Below are 26,500 nucleotides of genomic sequence, written 5' to 3'. Positions count from 1 at the left end.
GCCTAAAGGTCAAAGATGGACCTACAGCACTAAAATTTGACACCATGAGTTAACATAAATGACTACAAACGCAATTAACATCAATATCAGAGTTTAACTATAGGCCGAGTTCTATCAAGGGCCTAAACAAGGGGGGCCTCACGACAAAATCTTTTCTGAGCAACCTGTTGCAATATGTATGCGCCTGCCGTCGGCCGGTGGTGCCGAACTGGGGAAAGGTGTACGTCCAGTACATTTAGAAGTGAATGTGGGTTCGACAGCACGTCCGAAGGACGGGTACAGCTACTATATATATTTGTTTGTAGGAACGAGTGAGATACCAGTATACTCCAGCAAAGGATTTGTCCAATTACAATCCTTGCAACATTTCTTTTCATTCAATCTTTAAACAAAGTTAATGTGCCATGAATACAAATAATTTTTATGTTCAAACCAAACCCTGCAAAAGGCAGAATTCTTGTTTGGCATAGTGTGTTCAGTGATGGAGATTTTAAATATATAGTCATATTTGTCTCAGGTTCTCACGTACTGTGGTGTTTATTCATAAAGTTTTGATTACTTAAAAATTGAAATGTACTTATATCCATTTGCACAGTCGTCAGAGAAAATATTCCTTTGGTTCTTATGCTCTGGAAAACAGAGAAATGTGCTGCCACATCAACAAAATCAGGCTGGGACTTTTTATCTACTATTTATTCACTTAAATGTGAGATGCACGAAAAATGAACATATTTAGAAAGTCACAATTATAACGGGGTACTATAATTAGTGCATTTTGTTTCAACCTTAGCCGATCATTCAGATTCTAATATATATATATATATATATATATATATATATATATATATATATATATATATATATATATATATATATTTACATACATATATATACACACCCCTTCTGCCTTTTGCAGGGTTTTTTATTTTCAACATGAAAATTATTAGTATTCGTGGCACATACCTTTGTTTAAAAAATCTATGAAATATTATATATACATACTTATAAATTATACTATATAATCATACACTTTAGAGTAAAAGCCCCATGGAAAAAATCTCAACATTTCCCCCTAACAATTACTTGAAGTTATTTTTCTGGCAGTATATGAACGAAATAACGAGGGGAAGCTGAAGACAGGATTTCTAGGAGGAGCGGCAAGCCAGGAAGATGCTCGTCATTAAAAATATGGCGTCGAGGGCCCTAAAGTATCTAGCAGGAGGAAAGACCAGAGCAACTCAACAAGAAGTTCATGTCTAAGTACTACGATAAAATAGTTACACCAGACGCCCACGCCATCTCGAAAATTTATCAAGAGGAAGGACTCTTATAAATCCTAAGTCATCTAGTCATTCACATTACAGAAATCAAAGAAGCTTGACAGACATTTTATGTTAAAGCCATATGTCCCCCTCCATAAGGGGCTTCTGTATTGTTCTATTTCTTTCGTAAAAAATAACGTCATTCAGCTTACTTGAGATGAAATAGGTAACAGAAGAAACACGAGGGAGAGACTCGGAATCTCAGAAATGAAAACTGATACACAGCCCCACATGACACATGAAAGCCTATGGGGAACCTCAATTGATATCTAAGCACAGTATCAATGTGGAAGGGGAACAGATGGAAACGTCAATCGATCGAAGACAATTGCCCTTGCAATGACCAGCGCTAGGCTATATGGGATGCTACTGTGGACTGACGAGGCCAAACACTCTCTTCATCTCCAACCAATTTCTCGAAAATGGTAAAATCGTTCAGATACCCCTTCAAATGGTCAATGCCCAATAATTCGTCTTATTAAGTTCCTTAAGATTATTGCCCGCTAATGTCAGGGAAGAAATTTAAAGGGGGGAAAAATAAAAAGATGAATGTTGGAGGCGACAAAGAAAAAAAAAAGTCAAATTGTAACAGACCGCATAAACATTTACAACAAAACTAATCTCACAATTAATAGTCAACCCATGTCTTACACTTAACATTCCTCGAATTAACATTGTAAATCTATGTAACTGTGAACAAATCATTGTTTTCATTTCAATTCTGCCACATCATCTTTACTTGAAAGGAAATGTTATTTGAAATGTCCGTTCAAAAAGAATGATTTTTTCCAGGTACCTTTCGAGATTTCTGACATTTAGCACTCATGCAAATACCAGGACACTTTCCCGCTCTAATGACACACTTCAAACTTTTCAAGACTAGGCCTCTGCTCTCCTGTCACTAAAAAGTAAAATATTTATCACAATTTTTTTAAGACTTAAAAGTTTATGCTTCTCTAGCTGAGGCACATTTTATTAAAAAGATACTTCCCACTAAATTTTCCTCAAATTCAGACGTAAATGCAAATTGCGGTGCTCAAATTTTACGAGTGATTTAATTAACAACCTCATTACATCATGGTATAATGGTTATGGATGACTTCACTGATCTAATACAAAGAAAATTTTTTTAAGTGTTTGAAAGAACTATAGATAAAAAAATGAGGTGAGAAACAAGACACAAAGATACAATAACCAATACTGTGTCATGTCGCTCCCTCTCCGTTTTAAATAAGACTGATGTATTGCAGAACTGGCTTTCTAAAGGAAATACACTTTAAACATTCAAACAAACCTCTTCTTATAATATCTCTTTCCAAAAGAAATCAGTCAATCGATTTGTGAATATACACGCAAAAATAGATACACACAAACGCACACAAACTAAGCACAACAAACATACTGAAGGTAAGTCGATCAATACAAAATAAAACTATAACAAATTCCACTAAGGTTTCTTATTTGGTTCTAAAGTAAATTCTGAAGCAGACGGCTGTTCACGAATATGAACCTGGCAATACCAGTGATTTCCTGTAGTTAGTTAGATCACCTAATTCTGTAACTACTCTGAAGTTACGGCCCGTGCACCCTCAGACTGATCTCCCGAATGACGACAGGGAAGGATATCAAATTGGGAAATCCTTCATCAGCGCGATCACAGTTGAGGCTCAAGCTGTACTTATTCTTTGGATTGGGTCAAGGGCGTCTTACCTACGTCGTCAGTGTCTACCATAAATTTCTGTTCATAATCTGTCGAGGTTGAGTCGTGGATTTAATATACCATAAATAAGAAATGAATATAACTTACCTAGGATGAATTAAGTGGGCATTAAGTGTTAATTTGCTTAAAGGTGAGAAGAAAGTTCACTGAATACCATCTGCAATGACAAAACTTTCGTTAGGGAACAAAGTTAACTAAAATCAAGCCCACTGTAGAACAGCATGTGGGCAGAAAAATTGTCCCTTTTAATCACTTGCTTTTCGGAGGTTTGCGTTAGTTAAACTTTAACGTGATGTCCATGATCTTCGAAAAGGTAATGTGGACTTTCTTCTCACCTTCGAGCAAATTAACACTTAATGCCCATTTAATTCATCCAAGGTCAGTTATATTCATTTTTTGATGGTATATAAAATCCACAGCTCAACCTCGACATATTACGAACTGAAATCTATGGTACACTCTGACGACGTAGGTAAGACTCCTTTGACCCAATCCAAAGAATAAGTATAGCTTGATCCTCAGAGTGTGATCGCGCTGATGAAGGATTTCACAATTTGATATCCTTCCCTGTCGTCATTCGGGAGATCAGTCTGAGGGTGCACGGGTCGTAGCTGAAATGAATTTCTGTAAGGAAAACCTATCATTTCAGTTTTTTAAGCGGTCGTCATATGAAAACATATGATTATATGCAAAAGTAAATAAAAGATACCTAACTAATAAGTTGCTATATTCACGACTCTTCCACTGCGTGACCTGATGCGAATGTCGGAGCAAAAGTAAATGGCAAAAACCCGGTGACGTTCTACACACAAGCAAAGCTTTTCAGCCTTTTATCCGAATGTCATTTGTCAAGGAACAACTCTCCATGAAATAAGACCCGCTGCGCGATTTCCATTTTAAAACATAATAAACAATTTTCGAAACGAATGTCTGCAAACGAAAGCGAAACGTATCAAGGCTTTCAATAGAATATCTCGTCTCCTTATTCCAAAGGAAAATTTCTGGAAGTTCAAGACCACTAAAATACAGACGAAAAATGTATTGTGTGCATAATACCGACTCCACTCCCGAATTTGCAGGGTGCACTGAATCCTCCAATTCGAAAGAAAATAAATGAATTCTACAGCAGATCTTCATTCAAAGTGAGGGAACTTTACCCGACGTCACATGAGCCCATATGATAACCTAACACCTTAACATCAAAGGAAAGAAAGGATTTTATACTATTTCGATTTTGGTGACAAATCCCTGGTGTTATAAGCTAAAAATTGTTTTAATCAGATGTAACTTATATATTGGCGAGGAAAATGTACATTAATTTGCAATAAAGCGTCCTGTTTATAAAAATTTAACTAGCTATAAAACGTAATACTTATAAATAATAATCTTGCTATAAACTGTCATTCATTTAACGCCTCTAAACTTGCTATAAAGCGTAATGTTTAACATTATTTTTAACGCCTCTAAACTTGCTATAAAGCGTAATGTTTAACATTACTTTTAACGTCTACCCCATAGTAAAAAAGTGTTGAGCATCCATCGTACAACTCAATCATTTTAATATGTAATACAATACTTCCTGCTGAAAATGAAGCATCATCAATTTACACTCATGTTAGAGCTTCACTAAAAAGTAAACGTAATAAAAAAATATGTTCTTAGCTAGGTCATGTTTGCTGCTAACATCCGGGTCCACCAGTGAAATGAAATCATTTCAAGCGCTCTTTGCAGCAGTGACTGATCATGACTCAGAAAGCGTTAGCTTAACCGTATCAATTCAAAGAAACGCTGCAAAAGAACAAAGTGGAATATTCAGTGTTCGGCCTGAAAATACTCGTCTCCGCTTTCGGTTCGTCAGCTAGAGAGGAACGAACACCTTACAAAATTACCTTTGTTTCCTGAATTTGGGCCTTCGGTTTAACGAATACGGCTCTGTATGATAATGGTACGAATAATGATTTTCATTTTACCTTGTCTCTTCCTTTCCTCTTAGTGGAGGCTCTCTTCTTGGGTGACTTTCGCAGAGATGACTTAAATGAGCCGCGTCGAGGCAGTTTAACGATCCAAGATGGCGGCACGATGATGCTCTGATGTATACCTGACCACGAAAAAGGAATAAAAAAGAAAAAATGTTAGTGGATTTTTGATTTGACACAACACAGGTGTGGAAAACGTTATGTTGAAATGAAAATAAGTCGAGTAAGATTACATGACAATAAATAACTGTTAAGATATTATATCACAAAATCAAATGCCCTCAGTTAAAAAAGGCACAGAGAGAGAGAGAGAGAGAGAGAGAGAGAGAGAGGAGAGAGAAGAGAGAGAGAGAGAAATCTAATAACAAAATAAACGCCGAAACACCATCATAATGGGGAACATGAAAACTTGTGAAGCATCAGTTTGGACACTAAGAATAGCTAGTCATTGAGGCAAAAAAGAAAACTAGTATATCATATCAGCAGTATATATTGAAAAGCGTTCAGCCAGATTACTATTAGTTTAATCGCGTTCGAAGTTCTGTTATCAATGCGAAGAGTTAGGCATAATTGGTTATAAATTGTTTAGTTCTTCAAGACTTGCCAGAGAATCATATCGATTTCAAGGATTTGTAGGAAATCGAAATATACACAGAGTTTCAGCCACTTCAGGTCAGTTGTCCAAAACGTGACTTTCTTTTCATCGATGCTCTAAAATTTCTTGTACTTGTTGTAGTGCACATGATCAAACCAGCAAAATTTATCTTGTAATGTACATACTCTTCGCATTTTCTAGAATAGTAAGCACACTTTTTTCAAGATGAAGAACTTGTAGTTCTCCACGGTCGCTACTTGTAAATAATCACTGAATATGTAAATAATTTCGAAGAGTTTTTACAGTAAAAAAGATAATTTCAGTAAATGAGAGTCTGAAAAGATCGACTATTTCAAAGAACGGCATATTTCAATATAACTGAAAATTTATTATTTTATCACACCCAAATGAGATTGCTATCTCCTCGCGTTGGTCTTCGTTTTGCTTCGGTACCATTAGACTTTCATGGTACATTCAAGAAAATTGTCTAGACATAGTACGGAGAAGTTCCAAAATAACGTTAATTACTTTTACCCAAAGCAATGAATTATATACATAGACAACGAAAGTAATGAATGTCTATATACATAGACATTCACAGTATATAGACTCACACATACACACACGTGTGTGCGCATATACATATTTATATATATATATATATATATATATATGATATATATATATATATATATATATATATATATATATATTATATATATATATATATATAGCTTTGGCGTTCGTTGATATCAAGGCTCTCTGGCAGGATTCCTGAAATACAGATGGCGGCGTTCAGGTTACAATGAAACGAGAGGCAAACTGCAACGTTCCTGAAATTGGGCAAACGTTTGATCCCGTCTCAAGTTTCGAATGTTCTCGTTTACACCACGGAAGGGACGAGATATATAAAGGGATTCGCGAAGTCTTAATCAAATCTCAGTTTGCCAGTGATTAGCGCTGTTTCTCCGCTTAAAGCTCGCTACTAACGTTCAGTTATGCCTGCACTGTTATAACTGCGCAGTCGAACTGTGCGGGCAAATCTTCGCCATTAACGACACAGGCCGTTTTCTCAGTCTTCCGTAGCAGCCAATGGCGTCAACACACGATTCTCTGGTGTAATTGACTTGCTGACATCATTAGAGGGGGAAAAAAAAACCCATAAACGTCAAGTAAGACCTCCTATTTTTTTATTTCATTACAAGGGTTAATATTGATTTGTTTTCGCTTTAAGATTGACTTTCATATGACGTGTTACAATGAACAAGAATCCTTAGCTCACTGCTGTCTTTCATCTCAAAGCGAACTTCCGTGAGATATCAGCAATGAAAAAACGTACAATGTCCAATATTGTTTGATTTTGTTTCATCAGAAAGTACAATATTATTTTGTTTTCATCTTAAAAGCGAATTACATACGCGATGCATAATCATGAATAGACGCATAGCTATAGGCCTATTCTTGTTTTGCATTATTTTGTCATAATAATAAGTATTTATTCTCACAGAAAAACTGTCTTGCATATATGGCTTACGATAGCCATTGGGTTATACTTCCCAAAGCAAAGTCTCATTCAATGAAATCTACAGGACATTAAGGAATGATGCTACCGCTTCCAGCCTTCATTATACAGTATTAATTTTCCGTGGAAAAAAGGCAAAATTATAAATGTATATTATTCTGATTTCCGTATCAATTATCAAAATCAAGTAAATCCAATATATCATCAATTTAGGTACAAACACTTCAATTTAATAAAACACTACTCAATCAATGTTCTTGATTAATGTACGTTGCCTGCCCGCAGACGGACAGCGAACCGAGCCAAAAAAGCTGCCTCCACCACACTAACGTTGCAATGCGCATGCGCAGACGTTTGGCCTTAGGTTCATCGACTGAGATGAGTTATTTACCCAGCCCGCCTGCGCAGGTCAGAAAAACTGTGCAGGTTGTCCACACTAACGTTCAATGATAACTGCATAGTCCAACTTTGCAGTTATAACTGGGCAGGCATAACTGAACGTTAGTTGCGGGCTTAACTAAACACTTTTGGTCGGTAAAGAAGTCTCTCGTTCTCATTCAAACCCGATAGATTTTTAAAATAAATCCCCAGAATAAGCGGAAGGGCAGAAGGATGTAGTTGGACTACTACGTCTCTCAGCACGATGGAGAGGGATTGGAAGACACGTATTTAAAGGCGAGTTTTTTTTATCACTGATCAGTCTCAACAGATGCCGGTAATGGACATTTTCAATTCCACCTTATTATGGGGCCGTTTCTTCTTTATATTAATGCTTTGTATAATTTACAATAACAAAATCAACAAGGATTCTTAGCATTCACTTTCCATTTATTAAAGGAAATACTGCACTTTGCATTCCTGGGAAATATACATACACACACACACACACACACACATATATATACATATATATATATATATATATATATATATATATATATATATATATATATATATATAATATATATATATATATATATAGAGAGAGAGAGAGAGAGAGAGAGAGAGAGAGAGAGAGAGAGAGAGAGCGAGAGAGATACTTTGTTTGGTTGGTGGTTGGTTAGGCATTATCATGACCTTTTTCTATGAAGGCCGAGAGCCAAAGGTTACTGGCGTTTTTACCGAAAATAAAACTTAAGGTTAAAAAAAAAATTTAATGAACTATATAATTTTTTATGATATACAAAATCATCTGAAGAAAAAATAATGCCTTCGAGAAAACCAAATGGAATATATTTCAAGCTGAAAAATTTTTTTCTTAATAAAACCTAGAGATCAGTTAACCAAACCACAAGCTTAGCCTCCATTAGCTCCATATTATTACCTGATGACTCCCCCTTTTCATAACAGCGCAAGTCCATGAAAGCAAAATTCAACAAAGACAACTCAGTTCAACAAAAGAACCGATGGAAAGTTGTCATTTGGAGTGTTGGTAATGGGCATGAGCCGCATGGCGCTTTCGCAGCTCTCAGGAGCAAGTGCCCATTTCCGTTGGGAACTATCACGGGATTTTCTTTTCTGTTTCTGTTCATGTAAGTATGTACGTATGTATGTAGAATGTATTTATGTATATATCAACCAGGCACCACACGGGAAAACTCTTGAATGACAACCGACTCTCTCGCGGCCTCTCCCCTATACCGAAATTGGTATTGATAAACCCGTAGAGTTTATTCAACAACTAAATCTACGGGCAGCACCAGGCCCATTTCAGGGGAACCCTCCCCACCCCCACCCCCTTTAGTATACCCTATGGTGCTAGTGAGGTCTTAACCCCCCTCCCGCCAGCCCCTAATATTTTTTCTTTTCTAGATAGTAAGCCATACGCATACCAAGTTTGGTTGAAATTGCTCAATCTGTTTAGGAGTTATGCCATAACACCCACACCACACACATACACATACATACTACATCCTTATATATATATATATATATATATATATATATATATATATATATATATATATATATATATATATATATATGTGTGTGTGTGGTGTGTGTGTGTGTATGTGTGTTTGTGTTTGTGTGTGTGTGTATGTGTGTTTGTGTGTGTACATTAAAAGACGTACGAGTATGTTATGCAGGTGTAAGTAACACGGGGAAAAAGAAACTCTGGTTTGGCCTTCAGTATTTGTTAAAGCTGTCACATTACCACGACAACTAGTTTTCTTCATAATTCTTCAGTTCTGAGAGGAGATACTGCAATTTAATCAAAATGATATATTGTTGAATAATCATTAACGTTAATAACTCCATTTATGCACAGCACATGAATCCACTTTTGAGGTCTGTCGTTTTCATTTATTATGTTTTCTTTTCATTTACAATTATATTGCCGTCAAAGACTCCACTGAAGTTTAATTCTAACACAAACGATATTTCATTGCTTCTACTTTAAAACTGTGTGCTCTGCAACGATGAGTTATGATAAGACATATCTAGAAATCAAAGAGTTACTGAATTATGTAATCCGAGAACTTCCAAAGAGAACAAGTAAAAAATGGCCCGAATTTCTTCGGCGCAATCGAGTTTTATGAAGAGCGTATAATGCTGGATGAAACTCTCAGCCACGGCGGCTCACGAACCTTTCGGTCAGAGCCCCATGGTGGCTTGTGTTGTTACCACCTATAGCAATGCCAGACGCACGATCATGACTAAATTTAACCTTCAATAAAATAATAACTACCGAGACTAGAGGGCTGCAATTTGGTATATTTAATGATTCAGTTGTTTTTAAGATATAAGGGTGGCCAGGAAAAGTGCGGACGGACAACAACAACACCACACATCTCATTAGTTTCCTCTTACAGCAAACTAAAAGTGCACTGGAAGAAATTCTCTGAATAGGTGTTACTTGTCCGCCTGAAATTAGGCAGTTTCTTTTTTAAGCACATTTGCATCATGATCGAAAGAGAGCCTATCTAAAAAGGAGAGTTCACTTCCGGAAGGAGAGGAAGTAGGAGCGAGAGCTGAGGTGAGGTGGAGCCGAGATCACAGATGAAACAAACTACCTTAAGGTCAATCCTATCGGGGAAGGATCAAAAGATGGAGGACCGCAAAATGTGGGAGTCATACATCAAACTAATCTAATTTGATTCCTGAAATCCTCCATCTTAACTTCCATTTTCCTTCTTTGATCTTGACACTTTAAACTACAGAACATTCTTCTCCCAATTTTTCATTATTTTCAATTTTCTGTAAAAGAAAACTATAGAGATGGTTTTGTCCGTTCGTCCGCACTTTTTCTATCCGCCCTCAGATCTCAAGAATTACTGAGGCTAGAGAGCTGCAAATTGGTTTGTTAATCATCCACCCTCCAATCATCAAACAAAGCAAATTGCAGCCGTATAGCCTCAGTAGCTTTAATTTTATTTAAGGTTAAAGTTGCCCATGATCCTGAGTCTGGCACCGCTATATGTGCCAACAACACAGGCCACCACCCGACCATGGCTGATACTTTCATGGGCAGCGGCTGAGGGATTCATGGGCCGTGGATGAGAGTGTCATAAAGCATTATATGCTGTACAGAAAACTTGATTGCGACGAAGAAACGTCGGCGCAAGTTTTACTTATTTTTGTTTCGAGTCTTTTCCAAAGAATATTTTTAATGAAACGATGACAATGAAACCTCAAGAATTCATGTTCAACATCGCTTTCTACCTTCCTCCACTCAATTGGCCCAATTTTCCAACGCTATGCAATTCGATATGCTTTCTTAACAAAGGTGTCAATTCAGCTGTGTTATATATCTCTACAAAATAGGATTTCATCAGTTCCAAAGTTAATACATAGTGCTTCACTCACAATGGAGAAGAGAAATTCATTCACAAATGTTATACCTCCAACTGGGCATTTCTAAATCATAAAAGAGAATAACTTCACCTTCTGGGAGCCTTTTCATTTCTTTCGTTATATATATATATATATATATATATATATATATATATATATATATATATATATATATATATATATATGTATGTATGTATGTATGTATGTATATGTATATATATGTTACACCCCGTTTGTGAAACTCAAATAACCGGTCCACTTCATGAAATGGGCAGTTTGATGTATGAATCTTAAAAACTTATACATAACTAGTTGTCTTTCATAGATCAAAAACAGTATTTAATGAAGTGGTTGTATGAATCTTTAAAACCTATGTCTTTTATAGATAACTAGGTGTTTGGACAGAAACAGTAATTCATGAAGTGGCTGTTTAGCCACGGAAGAACAAATACATTGTGCTTATTTGTGGTCTGCTGAATGTGAACAGATGTTAATCACAATTTTGAAGAGAGGAAAAACTGGACAGTTGCTTAAAAGAGAAGATTACCACATTTTGAAAACTTTTCAGACTGCCTCTTTTAATGAAAAAGAAAAGGTTGAGCAATGGAAAATACATGGCAACCAAAGAATCAGTTACAGAAGTGATCCAAGAACCCCTATTTAACACTGGCCATGGTGGTGTGAGGAAGACTTATACGAAGATTAATGAACTATTTGGCAACATTCCGCGATCAACTGTTTCAAACATATCCTCCACTGTGAACGCTGTGTTGAAAAACGTTGCAGAAAGGAAGCTGCAGCAAGATTTGTTATCAAACCTCTGCCTGCAAACTATCTAAATGAAAGAGGCCAAGTTGAACTAGTGGATATGCAGGCTATGAGGGATGGAAGATACCGCTTTATTCTGCACTATATGGATTACCTAACCAAGTTTCATGTTATTCGTCCCCTGGAATCAGTCTGGCAATGGACGGGAATTTGCATCTGCAATTATCGAAGAACTTGTCTCACTGTGGCCTGAACTTGTTTTAGTGAATGAGCGTTCAAGGGATCCTCAAAGCCAAAGGTCTGTTGAAAGAAGTAATGGGGATATGAAACTCAAACTCATGGCATGGATAAGACAATAATTGTGCTAAGTGGAGTTATGGTGTCCGTTTTGTCCAATGGGCCATGAACAGTTTATATCATGAAGCACTCAAGATGTCTCCTTACCAAGCACTTAATGGCAACAAGCCACGATGTGGTCTCAAGCCACGTCTGCCAGAAGAATTTATCAATGGAATTTCATCTGGTATTGAAGAAGAAAACCTTGAAAGGCTTTTAGAAGTAGTTCCAAATCCTGTTTTGAATGAAACAGACCCAATTACCCAAAGTCCAGCTGATGATAAACCAGATAGCCAAAGGCCAGCTGATGAGGATGACCCAGTTACCCAAACCCACCCCAGCTGATGATGACCCAGTTACCTAAACCCACCCCAGCTGATGATGACCCAGTTACCCAAAGCCACCCCAGCTGATGATGACCCACCCAGTGACCCAAAGCCCAGCTGATGGAAGTAAAGCACAGCCACTTGCAGACTCTCAATACACCCAGCAATATGTGCAAGAATGAAAGCAAAGCTTCGTCTTCAACAACAAGCAAAACGAATGTTGGCACAGCACCAGATCATTGCGAGCAGTTTGTTTATTTGCTTGTTTGTTTGCATGGTGTTTTCAAGTTGCATGGAACCAGTGGTTATTCAGCAACGGGACCAACGGCTTTACGTGACTTCCGAACCCTGTCGAGAGTCAATTTCTATCACAAGAAATACACATCCCTCACCCCTCAATGGAATGCCCGAGAATCGAACTCGTGGCCACCGAGGTGCCAGGCCGAAACCATACCGACCACGCCACTGAGGCGCTCTGCGAGCAGCTGGTGTTGGGGAAAATGTGTCAGTGCTTGTCTCTCAATTTGACCGCAGTAAAGGAAATCCTCCAATTTGCAATTAGTAGGTGTTGTATTAGCAGTTGAAGACAATAGATATGTGATTGGCACAAAAAGAGAAGTTATAAAAAGCAAACTTGCCAGGAACCAGTTTGAATTTATTCGCATTCTCGAACTAGTTCGGGCAGGAAGTGTGTGTGGTGGCCAGGGCTACCAAAGATGTCATTATAGTAGCAATTGCTTAACTAAGAGGTGCTCCTGTTTAAAAGCTGGCCTACGCTGCAAAAGTGCTTGCCACAGCCGCAAATGTTGTGAAAATGCTGATAAATAGTTTTTGATAATTTTGTCATTTTCAATTATATCCAGGTTATAAAAAGAACGTTGTCACTAAAGTAAAGCAAATCCATAATTTTTAATTATGACGCAAGATTTTCCACTTTTGTTTCTGGAATTCTTTATTTTTTATTATTTGATTTTTAATTATGAAGTTAGATTTTCCTCTTTTGTTTCTCTATTTTTTCTAATAAATATGGAATAAAATATGTATATGTTTGGGTATCATCTAGGTTTTGTTTCTCTATTTTTTCTAATAAATATGGAATAAAATATGTATATGTACTTGGGTATTCTGTGTTTTTTTCCTTCAAATCTTTTGGTGTAATTATATCTGAATGAAATATTATTTTTCGTTCATTATGGCTGCTCAAATCACGTATTGGGCAAGAGTTCATTTGCCCATTTCATGAAGTGGTCAAATGGTTTACTCATTTCATGATATGGGTAGTTTCACATACGGGGTGTAACATCTGTGCTCTCTCTCTCTCTCTCTCTCTCTCTCTCTCTCTCTCTCGTCTCTTCTCTCTCTTCTGATCTCTCTTCTTCTCTCTATATATATATACGTATATATATATATATATATATATATATATATATATAATATATATACTACTATATATATAGTATATATATATATATATATATTATATATATATAATATACTATATATATATAATATATAATATATATAATATATTATATAAATATAGTACTGGTAATCTTCTTAGTCACGAAGATATGGTAATTCGATTGTATTCCACATAGGAAAATGAAAATAGTATATCTAAGAAAATGCCGAACAGTTTCGTCCTCCAATGGCCCTCTTCTTGGAGCGTTGTGTGTGTGTGTGTGTGTGTGTGTGTGTGTGTGTAAAATATATACTGTTAAAACAGAATCCCATCTAATAAAAGGAGCCCATAAAACGCTAAAATGTAGATAGTCCATACTATATTTCAGAGGCCAGCTGTCTCTCTCTTCTCATATGTATATTATATGAATGAAAATTTTCTGTCCTTATAGAAAGACGTCTTTCGGAACATTTCAGCAGAGCGGGCTCAAATCACGCATTTTCCTGCGGCTTCCATTATGGGCCAAATATTATCAATACATGACTATTGATCGCCCTTTCTTTTCCTCAGCTTTCTTCGAAAACGTCATATTACATTTGACTTTCTCTACCTCTTATTTTGGAAACACATTACATCTAGGAATATCAGTGTTCTTTTTTCATTTCTCTTAGCACAATTTTGTTGTATTAGCAGGAAGATTAACTGCTTCACAAATTACCATCCCTCTGTGAACTACTACCTCAGGCTACCTATTACGGAGCCGTCACCGGGAATTTTCCCTCGACATTCGGAATAGCTTAGTACTTAATAGATTAATTGAAAGTCGCTGAGGGAAATTGGGTGCTGTTGGCGAGAGGAAATTGCATGAAGGCATATCCTAAAGGAAAATTGCGATTATCTTGTGGAAAAGAATGGTTTGTGCTAGTGTACTTGATACACGCGCATAAGTATTAAATTCAGTGTTTTAGCTTACACAGTGGTTTCCGGTAAACCTAAATTTACCAAATTTTTTATATGTTGAAAAATAATAAGAAGCAACAATGTATAACTAGGTGATTTAAATATTAAACTTACAATGCTTACCAACAATAAAAACACAATTAGCTACAGAAACTTTAGTTGTGTGTTATATATTATTTATATTTTCAGTAGTGGGTCGGAATCAAAACGCCCGTTTTTATACAAGAAAATAAACCTATTAGTACTCTTAAAAATTAACGTTCCTTTTTCACAAGAAAAACTATCATTTCAGTACATCATAAGCTATGTACACTGCAATGGCACCACCAAATAATATTCAGTAGTGCCGATGGTAGTTGTCAAATTGATGTTACTGTCCCGTCATATCTCTGTAACAGGAATAAAATCTTTCTACTCCACTGAGCGACAAGTCTCCTTAAACTGAGTAGTCGAACAAAAACACCAGAGAATTTATACTACAAGTGTCAAAAGACCGATATATGGAAAAAACATCCGAACATTTGAAATATAAATTTCCAATTGCCTCTTGAAGGAGCTTTAGGCTTAGGCCTCTCTAGGAGAGATCCTCTAAGAACTGACTTGAATTCCTTTTGTCGATTCCCCTCACCCTCGCCGAGATATTCAAATTATATTCACCGTTAGGAGTGACATATGCCTGGTGTCCTTGAACGCCTGATAACAAACACAATCAAAAGTCAGAATTGTACAGTTTTTCAGGGAATGGCAATAACGGGCGACAACACTGACGTTTTATACTTGCTGACGATGGACAGGAAGAAAGAGTGAGGCAGACAGACAGGTCATAAATGCAAAGGTCAACCTCAGAACGACAGGGAAAGTAAAAGGCTTGGGTTTATTGAAATTATGGTGCTAATGATAGCAACCAATTCTCACAAAAGAAAAAAAAACTTCGACACGAGGCAACCGAACACCCAATTAAATGTAGAGTTTCCGTACTATTTCTAATAATTATGTATCATGACCAAAGACCAGCCATTCAAGGAATTTGTTATACAGAATGGCGATTATTTGCTGGTATCTTATACAATGTCATGAATAAAAATTAAGGTTTTAAACCTCTGACCACCTTCAACTCGAAAACTAAGGAACACAGAAAAGGGACAATTTCACTTTGCATTTAGATAGCAAGCTCACTCTCTTGAAAACCCCTCAATCCTCGACCAAATTGCATATCTCATAAAATGAATTATATAATTGTTTAAACTGGAGAAAGAGAGAGAGAGAGAGAGAGAGAGAGAGAGAGAGAGAGAGAGAGAGAGAGAGAGAGAGAGGAAATTATGCAAACAAACACGATCTTCCATGGCACTACGGAATTCATTTATAAATAAGAAAGAAAAATTCCGCAACTCATTCTGAGTTTAGATGCCAACAAAAGACTGACATGAAATTTCTGTCAGAACCACAATAAAGACTAGACTGTTATTATTCCAGTTTGTATATCTCTCTCCTTTCACCAGTCAAACAAGGCAAGGTTGGGAATGAATTTGAACGTGAAATTCACAACAAAATTCGACAATGAATATCTTACTCGAAAGCCCCTCAGACGTCAGTTCCTGGCGCCAAGAGAGTTTCTGTGATTGAGAGCATTAAATTTACAAAATCCTTGGAACACTTACTTACACTTCAGAACTCGATTCGTTTTCCAACAGTGTCACACGTCTGTGTGTGTGTGCGTGCGTGTGTGCGCGTATGAGAGAGAGAGAGAGAGAGAGAGAGAGAGAGAGAGAGAGAGAGAGAGATTCAGCTAGCGAGCTCAGTCATCTTTTCCCCACAATAGTTCAGAGAAGTATCAGATTTCCAGAAGTACCTTGTAGCATACTCGGAGAGAGAGAGAGAGAGAGAGAGATGCAGCTAGCGTAGCCGCCTATCCCCACATGACTCACGGTGCAGAACATGATTCTTTTAACAAGAGTGTTCCAGAGAGAGAGAGAGAGAGAGAGAGAGAGAGAGAGAGAGAGAGAGAGAGAGAGAGATTCTAATCTGAGTTTCGTTAATAATCAGTTTTTTTGTTCATCCGTAATACAACTGCGCTTCTATGAAATTAAGGCTATAAACAGCACAAAAAAATCGCTGTAATGTAAGACGGAAAAATCCAGGACACCGGAAACGTGTAAATCAGTCTGAACGCCTGAGGCGTGATAGTGTCACCTGCAGTAGCCTACATTTCGGAGTGAGCACCGTCTTTGGTGTATAAATATATCCCCTCGAGTCTACACAATCTTTCATTTCTGGAATCTGATGATATTTTCTGTTTGTAGTGATAACGAGAAACTAGATTGTCCTTATAAAGATAAGTGAACATCTTAACAAACCATTCTGTTCTGTACTGCAAATGAACAACTCATTTCTCTTCATCTGTTAAGCATTCAACGCCGCGTCTCCTCTTCTGAATATTCGACGGTAAATTTGCGGTTCCACATCAGGCATTGTCTCTTAAGGCTGAAAAATACACCGACGCCCAACCTGCTGTGTCTAACCTTTCTTAAATTTACCAAAACAAAACTAGAATTCTTCTTTCCCCTCTTTGTCTGCTGGGTATTTGGCAGTTTCTCCATCGAAGCCTAAATTTCAACTATTTATTAATTACAAGTGAATTTGTATTTTGTGTGAACATACGCAAAAGAAATAACGGTAGGCAAATTTTCATCGACTCTTCTGCTATCCGTATCCAGGACCTTATGCTGGAATAATTTATGATACACATCTGAACAAAAATTAGAAATCAATAAACTGCATTGTTTGGGGATTTTTTCAACAATAAGTCATTTCCTCTAACGGGGGTGGCTCTAGCCAAAAAGCAACTTACGTACACTTTCACAATCATAATTCCGCTGCTAATCAACAGTCAGCCCCTGTGGTAAAAACTTTCGCAACTTTAACTGCTTCATATACCTACACAGACGGTTCATCAGAATTGTAAAACGCCCTACAACATCTGCGGCTCCATTCAACTCTGTCTTGCAAGGACACTCACGCTTCCAGAATAATAAGGCCCTTCCTTTCCAATACTTCTTTCACAGTATTTATAGCTAACTTCATTGAGCTTCCTCTCTTCTCTCCTAACACTTCCGAATTATACGTTTTCCATCGTCGTCCATTTTTCACACATGACCAGACAGTCTACAAACCACTCGAATCCATCCTGTTCCCTCACACATCCATCTCGACATTTCTCACCCTTCAAATTCCTATGCTATAGGTACCATGCAAACAGCTCCACTCAACAACTTCAGCTTTTCTTACAATTGTATTCAACATTCACTCCCCTTCACAATCTTCAACCCAGACCCTAATACCTTCATCGTTTCAGCTATTCTACAACCCACCTCCTCTTCTCATCCTCTCGTCACTCACCATTATCCCAAAATACCTATACTAGTCCACTGCTTCCGTTCTTCCACCCTCTATATCAGCAGTCATGCTCCGCCTTCTGGTTTCCTTTAATCACATACATAACCTTTCTCATGTTCTGGAAGACTTTGACTTACGTCTTTTGCAATCACTAATTTCTAGTTTTCCTAGCTATCCACAATCAGTACTGGATCATCGCAACTGTGCACCAACGTGTAACTTCCTTTCAGTGACGTCTTGCAGAACACCATTCATAAAGATATTAGGCAACCAACCAACACCGCCCCCCCTGGCACCAACACACACACACACACACACACGCACACAAAACGGCACACCCACTTATATGCCAAACCGGCCACTCAGATACATATTCTAAGAAGTTCTTTACTTCCATCATAAATATATACTTAAAATTGTTAGTATCAACAATTTATATTTCATAACATTCATCCTCAACTTCCTCCATGTTACTGGAATTCATTCATTCATAAGGTTCTCCTAGATTCATGTATGGCAATCCTCCCTGTATTTATCTCATCGATCATTCTGTGTTTGGAACACATTTTGATTAAAATCCTGTCGATCATATATTGGTATAAATAAAACACCACAGAATATTATTCCCCGGTAATTCTTGCGGTTGCCTCAATCACCTGCACGCATACAATGAAACAATTATTTCTCTAATGCCAGGTATTGACGTTCAGGTTTACTTGTCAATTCACCCACGACCGTTCGATGGATGAGCGTCCACATGAAAAGAGAAAAGAGTTACTGTCAGTCACAGTCAACTCTGTGTCATCGTGCTCAGTTCTCGCCTTGTCTTCGTCTGGCAACACTAGCGCTTACATGGCACCGATGGAAACTCCGCTGGCTTTTGAGGAGGTTGAGCAATATAGATTAGCTACTGCAGCAATTCATTTAATATTAGGAAAAAAACAAAAAGGCGGAAAAGACTTATCACCTATTAATGAGAGACGTCTACTCTTATACAATGTTAATGAGTAACTTTAAACTAGAATAGGGATGGGTTCAGTAATTCATGAAATGAACTGTGAAGCCTACTTTCATTAGCAACAGCTTTCATGAAAAGGCAGGACAAAGGTCTAGGTCCATACCAAACTGCATTTATCACATTGTATTTTTTTTTTATCAAATGAAGTGAATGCGCAACGATTTACAATTAGCTCCGCTGGGTCTAACAATGAAAATAATTAGACCTAAACATAGTTTATTCGTATTCTGGTCCGAACGGCTGAGATACATTTCCAGGCCGAGCTAGCAACAAACTTTCTTAAAAAATCGTTGCTTACCCGTCCACACATGCGATCACCTGTCAGTCAGTCAGAAGAATATTAGGTAATTCCATCAGTTCATCCGTTCTGGCGAAGGCACCGACTCCGCCAACCAAATGTCGTCCACACCTATGTTTTAACGCCAGATTCGATGAACTGACAGGTCAACCTAAAGCGTCAATACCCGGGCTAAGTCATTCTTCCCTAACCTTTCCTTCATTCAGATACCTTACAAACAATATCGTCACTGCACCACAGCATCTCACTTAATGTCACAACTCCTGGTGTCCTTCCCTTCTTCAGCTTCCTGACTACCTATACTCCTTATGTCCTCAACAGCTGTTTCCAAAAGTATTTCCGAACTGGCACTAATGATTTTCCCGTCTTGAACCACTCGTCTCTCTCTTTAATTTTCCACATTCAACGAACCTTCAGAGCTCTCACTCCATCGATCCAAGACTGGATTCCCTTGAAGCAGCATCTCTCCATTGGCCCCTTTCCTTCTAAATCCGCTTGCACATAAATTTCCCTCTCGACATTTATTTGCCTGCAGAACAGTTTATTCCCTTCGAAGTTCTTGTTTAACTTCTCCCATATACATTTTATGACTTGTCTTCTTTATTTTCTTAAGTGTCAAAAATGAATCCAATTTTTCTTAGATAAAGGGCTCATTGACCTTCCATGAGCGGAAAGGTGTTCAGAACCTTATCATGGTCGCGAGATGACTTTTCATCGGGTTAAAGGACTTTGACCTTTTGTGGGAGGCCGGAATCATATACTGACAGGAGAACTGGGAATACCGACGCGAGGGAAGAAGGTGGTGACAACCTCTTAAAAGAAGGACGTTCGTAACACTTAAGTGAGAACACTTAGAACCTCTTACAGAGGAGAGAGGGTTGACACTTACATCTCCGTGAGGACAAGGATTTAAAAAAAAAAAATAACACATCTTAAAATATTTCATGTACTTGTGAAGGAAAAACCTGGGTAAAAGGCACATATGAAAATAGAAATGCTTCGATGTTTTGCATGTTCACAACCATTATGCTCATTTTTCTGATTTCAATATTTTCACGATTGACACAATAGGTAAGGTGGTGTGTGTGTGTGTGTGTGTGTGTGTGTGTGGTGTGTGCGTGTGCTACTTTTTATTTACAGTCTCGTGGATACGAAAATAATTCTTCTAACACAGAAATAGAATTATCTGAGTTGAAACTACCAGCGTCCCATTACAGAAGATAAGAACAAGGAATAAATAATAGTTAAGTGTGACATAAAAGCGATTCAAAGACGACTCCAGATAATTCGCACAAAGGCTAATAATGGAGACGGAAAAGATTTAGGAGGCCATTTGTGTCACTTTTAACAAGAGATACCAACCTGTGACCACCATCAAGAGAAAAGATGACGACTGGGAAAAAACGAAAATTATCTCTCGACGATGAGGAATGTTCACAACATTTAGAGGAAGAGGAGAGGACAAAGAAGTGAGAAGAAAAGGAAAAAAAAGAAAAAAGAAGAGGAAAAGAAAAAGGACAAGAAGGAACTCGGAGGCTCTGCAGCAGAAGCAGCTCTGTCGACGAAGGTCGAAGAATAGTGGATTGGAATTGCAGGACAAGATACGATCATTATGTTGGATAATAACACGGAAAATTCTGTAAACTACGGAAAGAGAGAGAGAGAGAGAGAGAGAGAGAGAGAGAGAGAGAGAGAGAGAACTATTCCCCTTGATTCAGACTATATTAGATCTTTTAAACTCCATTAGAAATGACTTTCGTTCTTTATCAGACGGCACTCAGATACATACCTTTTATCTATAGTCTCGTTTCTTTACCTCCTTGTAACAGATGTCTCATCTTAACGTTTTCGGTAAAGACAACCGTCTTAGAGACATAAATTTTATCCAGTTCACAAATTACTCAGATGCTATGGACGGGGCTTGTTACATGTCACAATAATCATAGCATGATTATTAACCAGAATTTCAAAATGAGGTTATTTCTAAAAGTTCGAAATTTAAACCGAATGTCGTCCATTTTGTATTAGTTGGCATCTGCAAATTATTGCTGCCATCCTTTACACTGACCCATCTCTCCTCTCTTCTTTTCGGCAGTGCTCTACATTTCGATTTCAATCATTCTCTCTTTTGATTTCTTCCTGTAAAAGGACTCTGCTCGCTCTCTCTCTCTCTCTCTCTCTCTCTCTCTCTCTCTCTCTCTCTCCACGTATTGACCTTCGACTTTGTGTAAATATACATAGAAGGTTTTCTGTGTCATAATATCTTCTATGAAGAGCGACATTTGCCCTCAAGCTGAGAGGCGCCATGTAGTGTACTTAGAGCTTAATACTTCCTCGTCATTACTGGGTCAGTTTTCGGGGAGGGGGGCCTCACTGGAATAGGGTGGGGGTAGGTAAACGAGCGCTGAATGAAGGCTGAGTGAAAAGGTGTGTGGAAAATCAGTCAATATCTGTTAATATCCGGGAACGTCAAAGGGAACATTTGGGACGCAAAATGAGATCTGTGCCGTCTTTTGACCGCTCGCTCTCTGGAAATCGACGAGGTGAAATATGGATAAAAATCTATTAAATTGAATTCCGAGTTCTGGTTATGATACTGAGCATGAGTTTACTTAAGTGCTCTTCAAGCGGGTTATGCTTGTTTGTCTACCAGTTCTCCTTGCCTGTGGTGCAGGGAGGATGTTGATACGCTCCGCTGTTTCGGTTTGGTCAGTCGTATTCGCCTCTCGTGGTCTTATTCTTTATGTAGAAAAAAAGTATAAGGAGTCGCGTCCATACAGCAGCGTGGTGTTTGTAAGTGGCACAGGACGATTGTATGCCCTGGACAGGAGAATGTTGCTATCACCGGTCCTGTAAGTCAGGTCGAGAGTCTGTTGCTCAAAGAAGCCAAAGCTCCTGTGTATTTGAAACAGTATGCATTATTATATATATTACCGTGTTTAAGATTAACTCATATAAGTTAGTTCAACGTTCATATTCCCATTAACTTACTAACTCATCCTTAGTTTGAGTGTACCAACCCCATTCTTTAAAGTTAAGTTTATAAATGCAGCCCCTAGAGACTGTAGCTTAGTAAGAGTGGATGGGGATTATACTTCCACCACCAACGGAGCATCATTGATGCCCACCAAAGCGTGCCTATTTTGACTCAATTTAGTTCCCAACAATAAATTGTTTGAGGGATCATCATTATTTGTTTTCTTTTTATTATTTATTGTTTCATATGGTTAAGGTTCAGACCTATTTTTAAACAAACGGTTGTAGTAGAAAAAAAAATGTTGGGGGGCCTTGAATGAGTTAGCTTTAAAAGAACAGAGGAAACGGTAGCTAAATATAAAACGAAATATTTTGAAGCATAATGTTTATTCTGCAACACGAACTTGAAATGGTAAATTAACTCTAGTCTCATACTGAACATTTAAGAAATTACGACACGAAATTAATCCAATACACAGAAGATATAATAGAGATTAAAGACAATACTTTAATCACTATTAAGCAAAATAAATTAGTATATTTGTCGACAATGTAAATAAACTGAAAAAGTCAGCCAACACTGAAGTAAGAGTTTTTCTTTTTCCTCTTTTTTTTCTAAGCTCGGAGTACAGCTTTCCGGTTCCATGAACGTTGCCTGAGGGCGATTTTTTTTTTCATTTTTAACGAGAAATGTATGTTAAACGATAGTTTCATATCACTGCTCCTAAGCATTATTTTTAATTATCTATTTGTTTTAATTTTTTTGGGGGGGTTGTTACATCGAACAGCGCACTAGGACGTAAGGCGTTACCGGTGAATGCAGTTTTGATTACCGGGAGTGCAATTGTTTCACCAGCATCGGGAAAAGATTATACATGGGATCTACTCGAATTGGGAAAGGCTTCGACTTCATGTGCATAGGAACCGAGTGTTTCCCCAAAAATTGCCGAAATACAAGATCTAAAACAACAAAGCCCACGTGAACCACCAGCGTCCTGCAAAAAATGTATTCAACATAAACCTGAAAGCCGACCAATTACCCAAACATAACGAGGTCTTTCATACTGTCTGCTTAGTAAAACTGAAAACAAAAACTGGCCAAAGCTATTAACTAAACCATCTAGCTGTCCATAACGCCTCCTGAATTGCAAAAAAAAAAAAAAAACAAATTTAGATATTAACATGAAATATAGTATTGAACGTGCATCAAAGTAAATCGTAGTTAACATTATACATTACGAACTTTGATAAATATGAATTCCTAAAGTAACAGTAGTAAGAGCAACTAGGAGAGTCTTGTTTTATTTAAGAAATCAACTGCTTATTCAAAGAGGGAACAAAATATCTATAGAAAAAATAAGCAAAAAGGCTGATAATGAATTATAGTAGGATAGTGAACTTGCTCATATCCGATCAAAAACTATGGCGATTAATTCACGTTTGCATCAAATTCATAATTTACTAATCGTTTGTGTATCAAAAAGGAACTAAGTCATAAGAAACCTAATACCAGACTACCGGTATGCGTATATGGTGGGGTTCAGTAAAAATAAACGCACTTTAAGTTACCAATTCGTATCGTTTACAAATTCGATACCTGATTTTTTCCCCAACAAATGTCAAATCAGACCAAATGAATGGGTTTACAAATGTGTAATGTCCTGTCCTAGTCCAAGCAACCCAAAGCCAGCAGTGTGTAAACAAATAAAAGGAACTTCAAGCGAAAATATCGTGAGATAAATTACATTCTCGGTATAAAGAGCAATTATATCAAATAGGCAAACAAATCAGTCACGAACTCTGCTAATGAATACATAGATGGAAAGAAATACCGAACAACACTGAAGCAAGACCCTCCAGTCCGGGGGATCTTACGCTGCTGCTGTCGAAACAGCAATATTATACTACCCCTTACGCTTCCCTATAATACAACTACCATTTCCAAATATATATAAAGAATAATTTGAAGAATTGCACAAACGCGTTATAATTGATTAAAACAAAATATAAAAAATTCTGATAAATGGTAATGGCGTCGTGTTCTAAATTTCCAATGAAATATTTGATACGTTAAAGGTGCCTGATTAACGTTGTGACAAATATCCTCATTTTTAATCGCCCTGTGACAGATTCCCTTATATCCAATCATCGTCTTGAAAGGGGAAAGGAAATGCCCATATTCTGCCCAGTGATCATTTATGTTGTTGTTGTTTACTCTGCATTGTTAAGTCTTTCACATGAAGGTGAATTTCGAGTCAACGCAAACATAACTTGCGAAGTTGGAGTTAATTCTTATCTCAATGAATTGGAGAGAGAGAGAGAGAGAGAGAGAGAGAGAGAGAGAGAGAGAGAGAGAGAGAGAGAGAGAGAGATTATTCGGCGAGATAAAAAGCCCATCTAGCACTTCATGTAAAAAATTGATCACAGCACTGTCGTAAAAAAATATTTAAGGTTCTGTAGATACATTTGGGCAAAGAGATATGACTACCATTTAAGAAATTCGTCTCTCTCTCTCTCTCTCTCTCTCTAAAAAGGTCTTCGAGGGGCTCGACTTTACGGTCTTCACTAGTGGGAATATATTCAACGCGTATGAGATGAACTGCAATATTGAACCCGTATAGGGGGTAGTGCCATCAGTGCACCTCATGTGGTGCACTGCAGGCATAGTTTGAGGTTCTTTGTAGCGTCCCTTCGGCCCTTAGTTGCAGCTCCTTTTATTCCTTTTAGTGTACCTCCGTTCACATTCTTTCTCTCACCTGACTTTCTACCCTCCCTAACATTTGTCTCACTGCGAGGTTTTCCTCCTGTTACGCCTTCCAAGCATTCTTACTGTCAATTTCCCATAGATCCCAGCGCTTGGCCTCTGTCCGAAATTCTACATTAGCTAATCTAATATTGAACAGCAAAAGGTCATGCCTCGGGGGCCTGATGTCAAATAAGTTGAGAGTTGTTGTACCAAACGTTTCTGCTTGAGTAACTGTTTCACCTGCTAATCTCTGGTTTTGCAAGGTTCAGGGCATCCACCAAATTCTCACTGACCTCGCACAAAAGAGTGAATCTCTTTGTCCCTTACGATGTCCTTTCCAGTGAGCAAGAATCTAAAACCCTTGGATCGAGATTGAAAAAATAAATAGTCACTTTATTTCTCTTAAATTCTTTAAATATTTATTATCACGCAACAGCTTTTCTTTTCGAGAAAAAGCAAGCAGCAAACATTAAAGCAAGAACACTTGAACAACTTTGAAATGTTTAAAAAAAAGCCTTCGAAAAAGTCTGATCAATAGCGTTGCAGTATATTCCGATCACAAAACTTCATAATTGAAAAGTTCCTTCGAAACAATTAACTTTTACATCTAACTGATTATTCAGAATCTTACTTCTATACTAAGACTTTACCTTATCCGAAAACCGAAATAAAGCTATTCACAGGGAGCCTGATTTTGTTCATGACTTAGTCTGCATTTAATTCGATAAACTAGTCTTAATTATCCGGTTAAGGTCGCAACATTTCAGCGCTATGTCTTGGTGAGTTTGGCCAAACTGGGACTCACACCGAAGGTACGAAGACATCTTGGAGATAGTAAGGCTACAATGTGGCTGTGAACCCATTTTCATGACCATTTTGTTTCAGTTCAAAACTATTGTGAAAACCGGCCCCAACTTGTCAGGCGGGAATTGATCGCTGATTCGTTTTAAGGTTGCAGATCAGTTGCAAGTCTGCCATAAAGAGGTCATGGAGCGGTAGGAATACCATGTTTATATCGACGTTGGTTTGACGAGCTGGGCTGAAGCAAAAGATGCACGCAAAACAATACGAACTATTTCATACAAAGTAAACGACTCTCAAACAAACAAGAGTCAAAGGAGACCGCAATACAGTCGGAAATGACAATTTTGTCAATTCTGTCCGGTTAGGTCCTGTCAATTCGAACTCATGTAACCTTCCTGCGGAGTAACTGAGCCTATTTCGCGGTGATCTCGTAGCGTCTTTCGTGTGAACCATCCTCACTCCAACCACGGTGCTTACATGGGAAGTATATGTTTAGCAACATAGATTTCGTCATACAGCCCTTTCCGCCAGCATTCAAGTTTC

The 26,500-nt window shown here is 37.7% G+C and overlaps 1 protein-coding gene across 16 annotated transcripts in view; it reads right to left on the bottom strand.

Moving 5' to 3' along the window:
* Positions 1-26,500, bottom strand: part of LOC135216344 (eye-specific diacylglycerol kinase-like) — an 818,192-nt gene that overhangs the window by 99,718 nt on the left and 691,974 nt on the right. For all 16 annotated transcript variants that reach the window (XM_064251559.1, XM_064251564.1, XM_064251565.1 and 13 more), the window contains one exon: positions 5,013-5,140. In XM_064251559.1, the coding sequence (XP_064107629.1) occupies positions 5,013-5,140 (128 nt within the window). The remainder of the gene's footprint in view (positions 1-5,012; positions 5,141-26,500) is intronic.

The sequence above is a fragment of the Macrobrachium nipponense genome, chromosome 6 (genome assembly GCF_015104395.2).
Source record: "Macrobrachium nipponense isolate FS-2020 chromosome 6, ASM1510439v2, whole genome shotgun sequence".
In the NCBI taxonomy this organism is placed as follows: domain Eukaryota; kingdom Metazoa; phylum Arthropoda; class Malacostraca; order Decapoda; family Palaemonidae; genus Macrobrachium; species Macrobrachium nipponense.
Note: the sequence above shows the minus strand (reverse complement) of the source record. Positions and strands in the feature narration are given on the sequence as shown.